At 35.2% G+C, this 17,591-nt stretch overlaps 3 protein-coding genes across 3 annotated transcripts; 2 read left to right on the plus strand and 1 right to left on the minus strand.

The window, feature by feature from the left end:
• Positions 689-6,224, plus strand: LOC18602506 (protein CMSS1). Its single transcript, XM_007033929.2, has 6 exons — positions 689-1,079; positions 1,146-1,341; positions 1,714-1,786; positions 3,155-3,204; positions 5,588-5,701; positions 5,939-6,224. The coding sequence occupies exons 1-6, from the start codon at positions 740-742 to the stop codon at positions 6,072-6,074; spliced, it is 909 nt and encodes a 302-aa protein (XP_007033991.2). The 5' UTR covers positions 689-739; the 3' UTR covers positions 6,075-6,224.
• Positions 8,937-11,556, plus strand: LOC18602507 (pirin-like protein). Its single transcript, XM_018120437.1, has 7 exons — positions 8,937-9,214; positions 9,330-9,379; positions 9,486-9,524; positions 9,631-9,659; positions 9,778-9,840; positions 9,945-10,048; positions 10,667-11,556. Exons 1-7 carry the CDS (start codon positions 8,988-8,990, stop codon positions 11,148-11,150), a joined length of 996 nt encoding a protein of 331 aa, XP_017975926.1. The 5' UTR covers positions 8,937-8,987; the 3' UTR covers positions 11,151-11,556.
• Positions 12,682-17,565, minus strand: LOC18602508 (ras-related protein RABA5c). The gene is made up of 2 exons (XM_018119729.1): positions 17,085-17,565; positions 12,682-13,307 (listed from the first exon to the last, which is right to left on the minus strand). The coding sequence occupies exons 1-2, from the start codon at positions 17,416-17,418 to the stop codon at positions 12,988-12,990; spliced, it is 654 nt and encodes a 217-aa protein (XP_017975218.1). The 5' UTR covers positions 17,419-17,565; the 3' UTR covers positions 12,682-12,987.

The following is a 17,591-nucleotide window of genomic DNA, read 5'->3' on the forward strand; positions in this document are numbered from 1 at the left end:
AAAATTTCAAATGTTTTTAATAGAACGAGAATTCAAATTTAATTTTTGAAAAGAAAATAAATTAATGTACATATTCTACAATCAAATAATCAAGTATAAAAATATTTATCTATATTTTTAACACTATAAATCTTTTACACTTAAATATTTAGTTTATTAATAAGTATATTTACCATAAACTTAAAGATTTACATTTTTTAAATATTTTTTCAATTTAGTCATTTAACATTTCAATTTTGTTCAATTTAATTCTTATATTATATATTTTTATTCAATTTAACCCTAATAACATAGCAAAAAGAAATTTTTGAAAAATTTTTTATTTGCCATGTGGCATTGACATGTTGCATGTCAATACCACATCAACATACCAGGACCACATGACATTATCACGTTATCCAGTTGGTGTCACATAACATCTACGTCATTATACGGATGTCATATAAATACTGATGTTAATGTTGACATCATTATTTGAATGTCAAAATTGAATATCATTAATAAGAGAGATTAAATTGAAGTAATTTTTAAAATTAAAATATTAAATTACTTCAATTTTGAGTTAATAATTAAATTAAATAAAATACATGAATATAAGATTTTAGTGGATATTTCCATCAAATTTTATTATAAAAAATAACAAGTATTTAATCCTAAAGAAAACAAAAATACAAATAACGGTAACACTGTACCGGTTGTTAGTTAACGTTTAAAAACCTAGTACAAGCGTTTTGTTTCCATGAAAAGCCGCACCGCAGCAGCAATGGGGAGCGGGAAAGTGGAGAAAAAACAGAAAGCTCGCCAAAACCCTAGAAACAACCGGAAACCTCTAGGCCCCAAGTCCGACATACCCAAATCCAAGTCCAAGAAGAAGAAGAAGACGAAGAACAACAACAACCACCAAAACGACACCGACCCAATCGAAACCAAAAACAAAACGACAGTTGTTACCGGCAACAACAGCAACAACCCACGGCCACCACCCGCGACACCGAGGCAGCAACTCAGTTACTTTCTTAGTCAGTTTCAATCCGCCAATGGGGTCCAACTCTCTTCTCTAGAATTGGAGTCTATTAAAGGTAAAATTAAATTACTACTCTGACATGAAAACTTAAAAAGAGTCATTGATTTTTTTTTGTGTGTAGATAGTTGTATTTTGGATGTTTCTCAGGAGTCGGGTCAAGATGTAATGAGGCTAGAGAAATATATAAAGGAAGCTTTTGGGGCAAAATGGAAAGAAGAACTTTGTGAAGGGAAGCTCATTGAAGGGAAAACTGAAGCAGGAAGTCCTGCTGTTCTTGTTGTTGCTACTTCAGCATTAAGATCTATTGAACTTTTGAGGTTCGTTAGGCTCCTACTCGTTGTTACTTTTGTTACTTTTCATTTTGTTTTGGAAAGAGAGAAAAAATAAAATAGATAAAAGGAGCTAATAACTGTTATGTTAGATATAGCCATTGCTTAACATTGTTTTAGATTGAGAGTTGGAGAGAAGAAAATTAACGATTTCTTTTGTTTGGATAGCAAAATGGGCAGAACTCAGAAGTGAAAAGAAGAGAAAAGTAATTAGCACTTGCAAATTTTGATTCAATAGATGAATTTAAAGAGCTTTTTGTTTCCCAATTTCTAGGAGTACATGTTAATGATTTTTTTTAGTTTGATTTATTTTTAAACTGTAGCCAGAAGGGAACTGAAAATTTCGTTATTTTCCTCTAGGGGCATGCGCTCATGTACTAAAGAATGTCGTGCTGTAAAGTTATTTTCAAAGCACATGAAAATTGATGAACAGGTAGTTTTTCTATACTTTGATCCTCAATTTTTGAATGCTACTTGTTTGTTGTTAGTTACGTCACTTGTACTCTTATGGGGTAGAATCTATGTTGTTGAGAGGCTTGTATTTTTTGTGATTCTGCTATGCCTAAAATGTAATGTTCTTTTATCACTTAGAATGTATTTGACAATGGGTGGAGTAGATAGTTATTGATAAGAGAGCAACTTCAGACAAATATAGTGTAATCATATTGAAGGTTTAGATTTGTGCAAGTGGATCAGAATTGAGATTTGATTTTGTGAATTCATAAGAGCATTGCAATTGTAAATTGTGGTCCTTGTATTGAAATCTGATAAAGAACCAGGGGCTTGCACAAACTAAGAAGAATTGGTTATAGTTAAGAAAAAATGGCTGATTCCGGGTTTTATTAGTATGATGGTTGGTATAGGTTGGAAAAGATGGAGTCTTGAGGGTTGGTTGGATGTTTTCTTTAGCAAGAGATTGATTAAGATTAGATAAATTTCTATTATAGTGTTTAAAGGGTTTGATTTAGGGTTGATTTCTAATTTGAAACAGAGTTAAAATTAGAGAAAGAAGAAAGAAGTTACATGCTTATACCCTAGAACTTGATAATAAGGTACCCAAGTTTACTTTAAAAAAAAAATTTCTAAAGTAATGTAAAAGTTTGAAGACATAAGAAGACTTTACATGGAAATTACCACAATACCATTAATCTTCGTCACACAATTTTCACACTTTTGGCTGAAGCACCTGTTTTGACTTGCCATCACATTGGTATGGGTATGATATTCGTGTGTGGCTGGAAATCATTTGAAATTTTAATTTCACATCTAGGCCTCATTCTGGGTGTCAAAAAATTGAACAAGGATGAATTTTCATCATTTCAATTTTCTGTTTCTGAGACTGGAATGCTGCATGTTCTGAATCTAATGTCATCCTGATTTTACTAGAATATGTTGTTTCCTGAAAATATTTTTGGAGACAGCTTAGCTTGATGGAATCCAATTTGGACAATAGTAGATGTTAAGTCTGTGACTCCCCATGATTGATTAATTATGAGAAAGGACACTTAATGGTAAAAGTTATTGGTTATTATGCAGTTATGGTCTCATTAAGTGGTGTGCTAGGAAAGGTCATCTGAATATGGTATAGACTTGTTGCAGATGCTATTTAGTTGCGTTATGTTGCTTACCTATGATGGCTTAGTGAAATTAAACAATTTTTGTGTGTGCAAATTGCTTTTGCATATCATGTTAATGAACTGTTATATCAGGCCTCTGGTTAGTTGATAGGTAGTTGATCAAGGCCCTATCTCTTGGTTAATTTATGCTTGTGCTTATCTTCCTTCATTTTTGGTTGTTGCAGGTATCTTTACTGAAGAACCGAGTTAACATTGCTAGTGGTACACCAAGTAGGTTAGTCATCGAATCTTGCCATCAAACTAACTAACTACCAGTTTAGCAAAGCCAACTTTGTTGTCTCAAGATGAAAGTTGAACATGACAGTCTTTTTGGGTAATCATAGAATTTAAGTGAATCAGATTAAATTTAAATTGGTGGAGAAAGATCAATTATCTATACATAAGAATGAGAGATAATTATGCCAACTATAGAGGTATCAAATTGATGAGTTACAGATAAAATCATTGGAAAGAGTGATCAAGTGAAAGTTGAGTTATAAGACTGTAGAGCATCAGAAAATCAATTTGGTTTTATGTTATGGAAGTTGTTTATTTCTTAAGGGTTTTTATGGATATATTTACCAAATAAAGAGATTTACATATCATGTTTATTGACCTGGAAAAAGCTTATGTTAAAATCCAAAGTCCTTTGGATGGGCCTGAGATGAAAGGGGTGTGTAATTGGACATTGCATATATTCAAGCTATTGAAGGCATGTATGGTGGAGCAGTGATCTATATGAGTTATAGATATAATCATGGGAAAGAGCAAATCAAGCAAACGTTGACTTATAAGGCTGTAGTGCACCAGAAAATTAATTTGATTTAATATCATTTAAGTTATTTATTTGTTAAGGACTTTGATGGATTTTATACCTGTAAATGAAGAGACCTACATGTGGTGTTTATTTATCTGGAAAAAGCTTATGTCAAGGTCCTCCTGGAAGTCCTTTGGATGGCCATGAGAAGAAAGGAGTGTGTAATAGGGTTTGCATATATTCAAGCTCATGTATGGTGTAGTGATCTGTATGTGGAGTTATGGAGTACTTAAATAGCAAGTGCTTGTTTCTACCATTTAGGATGGTGAAATTGATGGATATGTATCTATGAGATTCAAGCTAATTAGATAAGCTAGAAAAACATTTTCAGGATCTTGTATGATTGCCAAATTACCAGTAATCATAAGAGGAAATTTCACAGAGCAAGGATAAGAGTAGCGATGCTTCGTGGCATTGAGTGTTGTGCAGTTAAGTTTTAACACATCCAAAAAATTGGCGTGGTTAAAATGTGAATATTGTGGTGGATGTGGTAATAGTAAGTTAACATTAGATACAAGTGCATCTAGGAAAAGGTTGGCTTAGTGCTAACCGAGAGCAGAATGAAGGAGATAGAATTAAGTTGGTTTGGACATGTGAGATGCATGCCTGCAAATGATCTTTTAAGAAGATCTGATGTAATGGAGGATGACAATGTCAAAATGGGAGGGGGGGACAAGAAGATGTGGATGGAATTCTCAAAAGGAACCTTATATTGATTTACACAAGATATGATCCTAAATGGAATAAATCATCCTTGTAGTTGACTTACATAGTGGAACAGGCATTATTTGTTGTCTGATGTTTTTTTTGTTGGATTAAATTAACTTGGCCAACAATATAAAGAAAGTTGCACAGAAGATGAATGCTAAATATGTTAAAATTAATTAGTGGGCTTGATTTTTTGAATTTTGAATTCAATTTCCAAACTGTTGTGTTTGGATAGTAATTTTTTCCCTTAAACTTGTTGTTTTGCAAGTTATAGAACATGGTACTTTTACTTGGGTTTAGATGACGTACCTCCTCAATAAAATTTTACTTATTCAAGTAATTTCATTGTAGAACTTAGATAAATTAGCTCCTAGAACTCCCGCACAGAATGCCCTTTATCAGTCTGTTGCATTTAGGTGTTTCATCATGTATCTTGCGAGGGAATGGTTATGGAAAGCTAAATAGTTTTATCTTAATCAGTAATTTACATGTAAAAGTGAATAAACGAGATGTTATCTACTTAGTGATTAAAGAAATAATACTACTGTCTCTGAATTTGTTTGTTTTAACTGGAATGCGAAATAGGTCTAATTTATTGTAAAATAGTGTAAAGTTGTTATTGTAGTCCAAAATTTTATTCATTTAATGCTATTAATATCGTCTACATAAAATAAACAGAAAAAGAATAGATCTTCAACCATTAAAAATTCATATATTTCGTGAATAAAGCATAAAATAGGTAACTTTTGATAAATTTAATCAAAATAAACTGGAGAAACGTGAAAATGTACTTTTATTTTCATAAAAGTTTCTCATTGACTAAGCCATATTTTTAATAGCATTGATTAAGTAGAAAATGTTTTATTGATTGCCCATATGTAAGATTGTGAACTACATGATAAAGATAAAGCTACATATCTTTATTTATCACAGGCTAAACAAAAGGGTAATCACTAGTTAATTACAGACTTCTATCATGGTTATTTATTTTTTATTTTGGTTGGCGGTGTGATGTGGCAATATTCTTGTGTTTGTTTTTCATCATTACTAATTGAATCATGGTTTTCCTGTTCTCTTGTAATCTAAATTGCAGAATTAAAAAGTTAATTGACATTGAGGCATTGGGACTTTCACGTTTATCACTGATTCTGCTTGATATTCACACTGATGTCAAGGGCTATTCCTTGCTTACCCTTCCTCAAGTCAGGTATGTTAATGAGCTCATTTTTAAGTCATCATCATCTTCCCCACTTTTTTGTTTCATTGTGATTTGTGTTTGTCTAGTTACTGTTATCACTTTTCTTTTGTAAATGGTGTATCTGGGCACAGCACGAGTTTGTTTCCGTACCCTCAACGTTCATGCTACATTTTGATGCCAAGTCTGTACATGGACTTGAGAAATTTGAGCCGTGCTTGATTCATTTATGTTTTGTTGAAATGGCAGAGATGAGTTCTGGGATTTGTATAAGAACTACTTTCACCAACAAGTAGTGCAAGGTGATCTGCGCATCTGTCTTTATGGTCCAATACCAAATGGCAATGAGTTTAAGGTCAAAAGTTTAGAATTGGCTGATGGATAGAGAACAGTCAGATTCTTCAAAAATTTTGATCTTTGTTGTGAATGTATCCTGCATTTTTGTTAAAAAAGAAAAGAACAGGCTAAGTTAACATCATTTTTCCTTGTAATCCTTTGCTTAATGCAAATTTAGTCTATAATGGTTTTTCCTTCATCGATTTTGCTTTGGAAGTCTGTTAGATTCATTTTTGTGTTCTTTCTCAAGCGTCGAAGTCTCTAATCATAAATCATAATTCACAAGGATTTAGATCGAAATCAGGCCTGGGGCAACTCAGGGCTGTATCATCCGCCTGGTAGCCCAATAATGGATATCCTACCAATTCAAGAATGCAAAAGAGTTCCATGAATGAACCTTTGCACGTTACTATGTCCTAGTAGAGAAGTCAACAGCTCCCACTATCGCCCTCAGTGGAATTACCACCAAATTCTTCTAGAAGTTGACCTGGGTGACCATTGGTTCAGCCCATGCTTAGTTCTTTTTTTTCTCCAAAATTAATGCTAAGGGGAGATTCATGTGTTCTTTTTTCAATTGCGGTATATTCAGTTTCAAAGATCATTATGTCAGATGAAGTGTTTGTAATGTATAAATGGAAAGATATTCTAATCTATTTATTCATTAGAAACAAGAAAAAGAGTAGAATGTGTCTACTTCTTGACTATATGTTATTGGATTTTATGTATGCTTAGTGAATAATAACCAGATGCCAGATTTGGTGGTAATGATTATGTGGTAGATTGTGTACTAAATTGCTCATGAAATTCTATAGTTGCTGATGTCAATCCCATTAGAAGCCCTTTCAAAGCATCAATGCATAGATATTGTGGAGTTTTCTCCACCACATCTTCGAGTTAATGGGTTGACACTGATAGACTGCCAAATCAAGGCTAGAATCAAGGCCTTAAGAATAATGAATGATTGCCCTTGAAATACAAATCCTTTCTCTTTACACTTCCCAATTGATTGCATTAACTTTCTAGTGGTGTCTATCCTCAGTCATTATGAAAACTTTTGTTACGATAGTGTAATATCTTGAAACAAGCACAGAAGGTGGATGTTGGAGAAACTTAAGCTTATTGTTTAGTAAGTTTTAAGAGTAAAGTTGATGAGACAGAGATCATAGAACTCTTGAACTTGCTCTGTAAATCAGAGAGATGTCTTAATGTTGGCAACATGTTAAGATTATAGGTCAGTAAGAGGTTGAGATGTAGGCAATCAGGTTAGGTTAGATAGGAACTAGTTGCGACTAAGTAGAGAATAGTTTGGATAAGGAGCAACCATTTCCCTTCCCCACGTCCGGGCTAGCAGAATTACATGGCCACCAAGTCATCAGTTATCATTTTGCTGACCAAACCTCCAATATTGAGGGTTGAGATACCCTTCGGTGACGAAACCTGTCCAAAGCTGATGGCTTCTTTGTTTGTTTGTTTTGTTATAATTTGCTTTCAACAGCATAGCCGCCGGCCATGGCATAATGAATTGAACTTTGAAGTATTCAACATTCATTATATATGAAGAGAGTTCTATATAGAAACCGGAAGCATTTCTTCTCATGACCATACAATAAAGAAAGTAGACAATGCAGAGAAGTTGACGATTGCTAGTACATAAATGGGATTAAAAATTGGGAAGTGGCATTGTGGCAAGGTCAAGGGCTTGAAGCCATCTGCAGACATGTGATAGTATGAATCCATTTGATATTTCTGTGATGCTGACAGGTCTCCCCATGTGCACATGTAATGCCACATGGCGATCGCCCGGAAGAGCCAGCTGGCAGAAAAAAAGGACGCTGTTGTCAAACAAATCGGAGGACCATACTGTTCCATACGTGTAATGTAGATAAGCATTGGCGGTTTAATACTTTAAAACAAAAAACGAACAAGTTGGGGAAGGAGTCAAGATCAGACCCCTTTTGTTCTTTTGAAATGAATATGCAAACGCCATGCTTAGGTATGGCAGATGTCATTTTTAACATTATGATTAAAGTCGAAAACAAAAGCGGGTTCCCCTTTTTCGGCTTATGCGTTTTCTGAAAATTTGGGAATCCAACATGAAAATCCCAAAGGAATTGACCTTCCATTGTTGGGAGAGAGAGCTTCAGAAAATAACGCATGATAACAAAACAAAAGCAGAAGAAAGCAGCATGCCTGATTCATCACGCATCAAACACCCAAATGCCCCCTCTTCCCACTTGAAGAGCAAACAATTTTCCATGTGACGATGGGGAATTGGTTCAATGATTAAGGTCCCTTCAACTTCAACATCAACTGATCTTAGTTTCGACATTTTCATGATTAGTTGTTAGTGTTGATCTTGAATGTATAATTTTTGAAGAAAATGACATTATATTTTATTGTTTATCAACCTAAATAAGATTCATAATCAAATTTGGACATCTAATAATTGCACCCTTTTTTCCAGAAACAAGAAATTTGACAATGGAAATAGGAGGAGTCTGAGACCAACAGCAATCTATCAGCTGAGATGCACGTGCCTTTTCTTGTCCTAATAATGGTGTAAAAATGTGAATAATACTACTATTTAGGAAAAATGATGAACGTCCCAGGCCTTTCTTGACCAGAGAAAGAGAGAGAGAGAGGCCCCCATCAGGATGACAAACGCTTGACATCATCATGATGATTGGTCCAAGGAAAGGAATAATGGGTCCCCTCTCAAGTACTTCCCCACGCCTCTCTCCAGCTTCCCCTTACGTCAGAGCCTCCAACCAAACACCCCCTTGGAAAAACTCTTCTTCTCCTTTTTCTCGTCCTATTTGTTAACTTTTTTTTTTTGGTCTCCGTACTTATATAAACCCAACATCAGGATCACAAACATACATACCATCAAAAAGAAATACTTGTTACAAAGCACAAAGATATAGCACTCCAAAAGAAAAAGAAGACTGCTTCCAGTTTTTATATGAGAGCTGCTGTCACTGCAATAGCAAGTCATAGGAGGTTGTTGCTGCCAGTGTTACAATCGTTCCAGACATCAATTACAACTAACAGAAACAGAACCATTGTCAGAAACATCATGTCTGAAATGGATCCAACCTCTTTCGCTAGACCAAGATTGGTGACCAAAAAGGTTCTTGCCAAGCATCAACGTGAAGGGGACGGTGCTATTGTCAGGAGATGCATTGGAAGGTTTTCTCTTCTTTTCTTTTCCTTTCTTCATTTCTTTGTCTTTGTCTTTCTGGGATGTTTTCTTTTTCCTTTTACAGTTTGATTTAATTTTTTATTGGTTTGCATTTGATTTCAGGAGTGAATTGAAGTCTTTGGATCCTTTTCTTATGATGGATGATTTTTCAGGTATGGTTAATTACCATAGCCTGGCCCTCATTCTTGGACTTCATTTTCTTTTTCTTTCTATGAATTGATTGACCATTTCTAATTGTTATATTAATGATTTTTGCAGTGTCTCCACCTGCTGGATTTCCTGATCATCCTCACAGAGGTTGTTGAATTTCTTAGAACAGATGTCTTGAGGGAAAAATACAAAAAAAGGGATTATCTTTCAATGTTTGTTATATTCTACTGATGTAAAGTTTTTGTTTTTACAGGTTTTGAAACTGTTACATACATGACACAGGTACAATTCTTGTTTCATTACTTTGGTAAAAGACATATTCCTGATCACAGTTTGATCCTCGGAGCTTTTAAAGGTTTAAGGAGAATGAACTCAAATTTGGGGCTTTTATGGATTTCAGGGGGGTATCACCCATCAAGACTTTGCTGGGCATAAGGGTACAATTCACACTGGTGATGTACAGGTAAAAGTTTCCTTCTTTGAATGATTTAAAATCTACATGACAGATCGGATCCTATTTCTGGGTTTTCATTCTCTTTTGGGTTTTGCTTTCTTTCTTTTGAGCAGTGGATGACAGCCGGAAAGGGTATAATCCACTCTGAAATGCCTGCTGGAGAAGGTGTCCATAAGGGTTTGCAGCTTTGGATCAATCTGTCTTCTCAAGACAAAATGTAAGAAACTTTTAGTTTACTCTTCTGTTTCTTTTCATACTCAATTCTGAATTCTGGGAGCCACCCTGTGAGCAATTCACCATATTTCAAGCAACAAATTACTCGTTGACTTTGAAAACTTTTGGTCATACTTCATATGAATAACCTTTTAGATTTATGTCAACTATTTTTAGCTAATTAATCTGTATTAGTATTTTGTTTTGTCTTCCATTCATATAGGCTTTGACTCATTACAAAGTTATCCTTTTTTTCACCAGTAAGATATTGTATTAATTGCTATAATATAATAATACTAATAATTGTATTTTATCCACGTAGTTTGTGGAGCAATGGATATTAAAATAATATATGGGGCTAAAAACAAGAGATAAGAAGGATGAGTTCTTTTTTTTTTTTTTTGTTTTTTTGTTGAAAACAGAAAAGTTTTTGAAAGACTGCACTGTTGTTAACCTGTATCTGTCTGTCATAATCATGTAAATTCATGAGATCTTCTAGAATATTTCCCGTTTAGCAAACCCAGACTATTTCTAATACTAGTTCACAACAAGTTAATCTAATTTGATTGCATTTGACATATCCAAGAAAGATGACAAATACTTGTCCAAAATCCTGATGCAGGATTGAACCGAGGTATCAGGAGCTTTTGAGTGAGGACATTCCAAGTGCAGAGCAAGATGGGGCAGAAGTCAGAGTTATAGCTGGGGAATCAATGGGAGTTCGATCTCCAGTATACACCAGAACCCCAACAATGTACCTAGATTTTAGTTTGAGGCCAAGAGCTCAAGTTCATCAACACGTCCCAGAATCATGGAATGCCTTTGCATACATACTTGAAGGTGAAGGAGTCTTTGGCTACCAAAACAAAACACCCATATCAGCTAACCATGTACTTGTTTTGGGTCCTGGAGATGGTGTGAGTGTGTGGAACAAGTCCTCAAAGCCATTGAGATTTGTGCTCATTGCTGGGCAGCCACTCAATGAGCCAGTGGTTCAGTATGGGCCTTTTGTGATGAACACACAGGCTGAGATTGATCAAACTATTGAAGACTATCACTATAGCAAAAATGGTTTTGAAATGGCTAAGCACTGGAGATCTCATTGATTGGGGTTGAAAAGGGCTTTACCAACAATGACAGCATTAAAGAAATTGTAAAAGCTAGAGGGGGGAAGAAAGTTAAAAATAAAAGGGCACCATCATTTCTCTATCTCCATCACTCACTATCTCCATCCGCAAGAGAGCAGTTAGATAGGAGCTGAAAAGGAAAGATTTCCGACTCATTGGAACAAAAAGCATCTAGAAGTTCAAAGTGCAGCTGGAGGAGAGTATGTATAGTTTATCACTTAAGTCATCATGATGATTTGATGGGGTCAGCTTATCTTGGTTAAGTTTTTCTCTTTTTTTCATAACCTTTTTTCTGTTGGGAGATTTAATTTAAGAATTTTGTTTTATATGTATTATTTTTCTGACCCTTTTGGTTTATTTCTTATGGCTTCTTTTTTTAACCTGTGTGTATGGTGGTGGAAACTGTGGTAGGGATTACCCTTTTTTATTTTTTGAATTGGGTTTCTTAATCATATCTACTGCACCCACAATTGACCCTCCACCTACAACCCAATTCCAAGATCCACTTAGTAGCCGAAGGAAGGGAGAGAGGGATTGATTTTGGTCATGACTTTAATTAAATTAAAATGCAAGGGTTAGGGGCTGGAGTGACAAGTGCCTTGTTTAATGGTAGCTGTGTTTTGTCCTGTTTAACAATTTAATGGTAGCATTGGAGTACTTTAAAAAATTGGGTTTGAATTGCCTTTACTCCTATAAAGATAAAAAAGAACTTGTTTTAAACTTTATTGATTTGTTGTGGGCATGGTTGCAACCTTGGTTGGTAACCAAGTCCCACTTTATTGGTTTAACTATGGGCCCGGGTGCAACTAGGGCATTAACTACAAGCATCATCTAAACTGCCTTAAATTTACCCAACCGCCAGGCTAGTGGTGGTTTCCATGACCATGGGTTGAAGTCACACTGCCAATTCAATGTTACAGTTTTGGTCAGCTCAAAAATGTGAATTATGGAATCTATATTATTTAAAGGTTGCAAGACTTTAGGCCAAATTTTTGAAGGCAAAAGCAATATTACCACAGCAAAGTGCCCCCTTATAAGATACACTCAATCACTGCTAAAATCCTGCATGTTAGGGAGCCAACATAGCCACTGTATTGAGAATCTATCAATCCGCCAGGGGTTTTAACTTTTAGATAAAGATCTTAACTGATAATTTCTTTTAACAAAAAAGCTCTTAAAGTTTGGACCATAATGCTATACCAATAGCCTTAAATGAATCATTATCCACCCATTTAATAGATAATAACAGTTCAGCTACCCAAGAATCACATTCATGGAGAGTTTTCATTCTTCTCTTGTCCCTTTGTCTTTTTTCCAGTTCCGACAATGACAAGGGATGAGGCATCACTTGAGGTTGTTTAGCAATTGATAGTCCCTCTTTAAAGCAGGCATGTCTCCTCAATCAGGCACAGAAATAACTCAAGAACCTCCCGAAACAAGTTATCAAAGGAATATATATTTGCAAGACTCAACCGCCAAGACCCTAGTTAAACTAGATGCTATTGATGGCTATGAGAAAATAAGGAATCTGATAGCTAGATATCAAATTCAAAGTCAATAATCCAATGTGAAATAAAGATTGCTGCCTGCATCATTCTCTGCAGGTACAGCTGTATCCAGAAACAAAAAAATCCCAGCTCGTATTTTCTTTAACCAGAAGAAAATAATTTAACTATATAATAATGATTATTCGGTAAAAAAGAATCCCTGAAGACATATCCATTGAGAAAACAAGCAAACAAACAAATCAATCAACCAAAGGGAATTAACAAACCGGGGGAAGACCTCAACTTGTACACTTTTTGAATGTAGGAGATCACCTTGAACAGCAAGAAAAATTTTGGGTTTGCTTTGATCCATCAGTTTCACTTTTAGTAAGGGTTACCCGATTGACAGTTAACTCAGCTTTGTAAGTATCTGAGTTCAGGACCTTCCTGCTGACATTGTTGTAAATCTCTCTTATAACAATCTCGAAAGCCTTCTTAACATTTGTTGAATCTAAAGCAGATGTCTCCATGAAGAACAACCCTTCCGCTTCAGCGAGGCTTTTGCCTTCTTCAACACTCACATCCCTGATAGTTTCCAAGTCGCATTTGTTGCCAACCAACATCCTTGCTACTGTTGTATCAGAATGAGCTGCATAAACTTTTAAGTAAGCACAAGCCTTGACATCTTCAGAAGCAAATAGATAAGCTAAGAAGAAAAGATAAAATCAAAGAAATGTTTTGGGCAAGTAAATAAGTGTCATGTTGAATCTTGGAAATACTTGAGGTGGAAACAAAAAAAAGGAGGAAGAATATCAAGGGCACCTGTGGCCCAACAGTAAATTTCCTTTGGACTTTAGGATCATTTGAGTACCAAGGTCTCTGATAAAAGAGACCTAATTGATATGTAATAAATTGGCTAGCTTCGAGAATCTTGGAGTTTTCTCCTGATACTCTTGTAGCCAGCCTCAACCATTAGAAAGGGAATTTTTCTCCAAGTCATCTGCCGACTTCTAAATGTAAGAATTTGCATTTTAAATATATATATTCTCTATGACTATTCCTTCTCATCAATCTTGTCTGCATTGGGGGGCGATTGTGTGTATTAACACTATATGGAAAACTTGACAAAGTCAATCTTTACCATTCGCTGGGGCAATTACTGGAATGCTATGAATTGAAAACACATACAAGCATTGAACACTGAAACAGACACAAAGTGTCTGACAGATAAACCTCATAATATGACAATAGGTTCTTCATCTTTCTCTTCTTTTGCTTCTTACAATCTCTAACCCAATGCTTCCTTCAAAGTCCTTCTTCCATTCCTTGGTCTTCCTTGTCTGCTCTCCCTAGCTACTTTCTTCATTCTTTGGTTAATTACTGTCCTTTTTCCTCTTCAAAATCAAGTACGTACAAAAAAATAAAAATTTACCCAATCTAGCTTATCAATTGTGTTGCCACACACTGTGTTAAGAGTTTATTTCTATTGAACTTTAGAAGACACATTCCATAACATCAAGGGAATAAAATGTTCACATTTAATGATAACAAGGTAATTTAATACTTTTATATGGTTAGAATAGAAGTTTGTAGAATTTTTTGATGCATTTTCATTCTCATATAGTTTATAGGTATAACTAAAAACCCAACCCTACTACTTGAACCTAAAGAGCCCTTAATGATTATTGTTGGTGAGATACCCTTGAAGTGAAAATACCAACGCTTGATGTGGAATGACAGCTCATTTTGACCCAAAAGCTTAAGTTGTTAGGCCATAGATCCATCATTCCTTATATATATAAGTCATTTACTTCTTTGCCAAAGCTAACTATTTAACCCTAATAGACTAGGCTAAATTTGAGATTTTAACAAGTCCAACAAAACGGAGTGTTCTCATTTCACTAAACTATCCAAGAGCCACTCACCTCCATACCACCCATATGTCAGGCTCTTGATACATCAGAGATTTTGCATCAACAAAATTGATACTACACCAAACCATAAAGGCCAAGCCCTCAGCTCTTACCATCCTTGTCAAGGTTAGAAAAAGTGTCCGATACTAAGGTCCAGTCAAATAACAAAATCACAGACAATAGAGACTACTGTTTAATAGGATTGAACAAAATTAGCCCACATCCATGAATGAGAGATAAATCTACCACAGTTATGAAGGATTACAAGAATATGAAATATAAAAATCTGCTAGTGCACTTAAAAACTTGAGCCCTGAAACTATACATGTTTTTCGCCTTCCAACATCTCGCACAATGAAAAGATTTCCATTCTTGTGGGTTTTTTTTTTTTTTTTTTTCTAAACACATCTTTGCAATCCTATTACCAGCTAAATGACACTCTCTATTGGTTACATGCCTCCACTAGCTGGAACAAGCTCTAGATGCCAACTAAAAATCAACTATGCATACAAAGCATTATCCTGCAAATGATTCCATACTTACCTATTTCTTACTCAGAAGAGATGCATAAATACAAGCCGAACAACAGAAAAGTATGAGCCATAATTAGAACAGTTTTAAGGGTTCATATCTGAATGTTCTTGTGCATCAAAACTAAATATAATAGATCTTGTGTAAATAGATTTGTCTATGACCTAAGAGATTAAGTTTTGGGTCAAAATGTTGTTCAATTCTTATCTGCCCAAGGAAAGGTATCAGAGCTAGAAATTTTCAGTTAGGAAGTTTGCTTAATGTAGGTTATGCCCATAAGATATAGAATACTTATGAAAATGAACTGCAATGAGATTTTGGTTGCAAGTGGTATAATTCTTAGTTGATCCAATGGTTTACCAATGAATTTTGGATCTGGATGAGAATTTGAAATATTATGATACGATGAAAGACCTAAAGGTAGTAGGTGCAAATCTTGGTTTAAGAGAAAATGATATTAAATGCCTTAAAATTCTTATTACTATAAAGGAATTGAAACTCTTCTCATAATCTATTCTCATGATGGAAATAAAAGAAAAAAAATTTCAATGGAAAACACTGGTAAGACTCCAAGTGCATTCACAGTTAAGGGACAATTCTTCCCAAGGATTTTTTGGCGAAAGTAATAGGTATAATTGACTTGGTTGGCAGTACAACCACCCACATGGCTTCAAGATTGTATTGATTCAGGTTTTGTGAGGCTGATACAAGATGATATATGGGTGCTAATGAAGTTATTACAGGGTTAACAAATTGAAAGAAGAATGCAGAAGACACTGAGAAGCATAGGGATTGTCACACAGCTTCAGATTTCAGGGAACAACAACAAATAAAGAGTGGTTTTGGGGATTGAGTATTTAACTATCATTTATAGTGTTATTGTGCCCTTAGGATTTTTTTTAATATAAATTATAGTAATTAATTCTTCCTTTGTGAATGTAAGCAGATTCCAGTACACTACAGAGAATACTGGCCGCTTGTGTTATTTATTAGTATTCTCTGTTGATCTCAGCCAGGATGTGCCCCAATTATCCTAAAAATCTCAGGACAAACTCTAATTTTGACAGAGTTGGTTCACGTGAATGATGTCTACAAAACAAAAGAGTGAACATCACCACAAAACAAGGGTGGGAAAAGGAGAAATTGAATATCACCAAGGATTCACACTGTATCTGCTTTCTAGAACAATAAACCGTAAAACAAGCTGAACAACTAAATTCCCGATTATAATTTGTTCCACAAATAAGATCTTGATATCTACAGATTTACATAAATTGGAAATTCACACATAATAGTTCCACCTGAAAAGGAGCACTATCTAGCAATATGCATCACAAGGTAAGAAGTTGCCACACGCAAGTAAACAATTATTCAGTATGAAAAAGTGCTACATTAACAGATAAAATCCACTCTAGGAGGTTGAAAGTAAAAAGCATCAGCAAGCCAATCCCTAGGTAACTATTAGTTTACAACTTTCTTCTAGGGAACAAATGTTATTGCTGTTTTTCAGCTTTCTTCTAGCTTAAGCCTTAAACTACAATCATTACAATATCAGATCTAATAATCCAACCCACAATAACCAACCAAATGAACAAATCAAGATAGAATCCTAAAAAGGCAAAGAAAGAAAGTAAAAATTACCGACCAAACAACCAATCTCAAAATTTTCATGGATCTTCTTATAGCAGTCCTTTTAGTGCCAAATCTACCAACAGCAAATGTTAAAATCCAATCCAACCACCCAAAAAAAAATAAAATCCAGTCAAGGTGAACTGTCAATATTACCGAAAAGGTATCCCCAGTTCTCATCAAACCAACAACTAAAAACCACCAAATCCTCCAATCCCACAGCAAAACCATAAAACATCTTAAAAATCCATATGAAGTCACTCAATCTACCCAACATCAAAAACCCGGAAAGGAAAATCAAAACCAAAAAAAGGGCAGTTATAAAACCAGCAAACAAGTTAAACCAAACTTACTCTTGAGTTCATCAAGCCACCGACCGACACTGTCGAAGGTCGTTCTCCTACTGATATCATAAACAATAAGAGCACCAACAGCGCCTCTGTAATAAGCAGAAGTGACAGCACGAAACCTTTCTTGACCAGCCGTGTCCCAAATCTGAGCTTTAACTTCTTTGCCATCGATCTCCATGCTTTGGGTCTGAAACTCAACCCCTATGGTGGCTTTGGAATTTGGGTTGAATTCATTTCGAGCATAGCGTGAAAGGAGGTTGGATTTGCCAACTGCCGAGTCTCCAATTATAACTATCTTAAAAAGGTACTCTTCTCCTCCTCCTTCGTCGTCTGACATGGCTTTGGCTTTGGGTTTTTGCGGTGGGATTCTGGTGTTAAGACAGAAAGGGCAAAAAGGACGAGAGAGACAGGGGAATGGGATGTGGGGGGAGTTCTGTCCGAAGCTAAGCTGGCAAAGACATACTGCGCATGAAGTGGGTTCATCATTGATTTTTATGGGATCCGTTATTT

This window comes from Theobroma cacao, chromosome 4 (assembly GCF_000208745.1).
Source record: "Theobroma cacao cultivar B97-61/B2 chromosome 4, Criollo_cocoa_genome_V2, whole genome shotgun sequence".
NCBI classification, from domain to species: domain Eukaryota; kingdom Viridiplantae; phylum Streptophyta; class Magnoliopsida; order Malvales; family Malvaceae; genus Theobroma; species Theobroma cacao.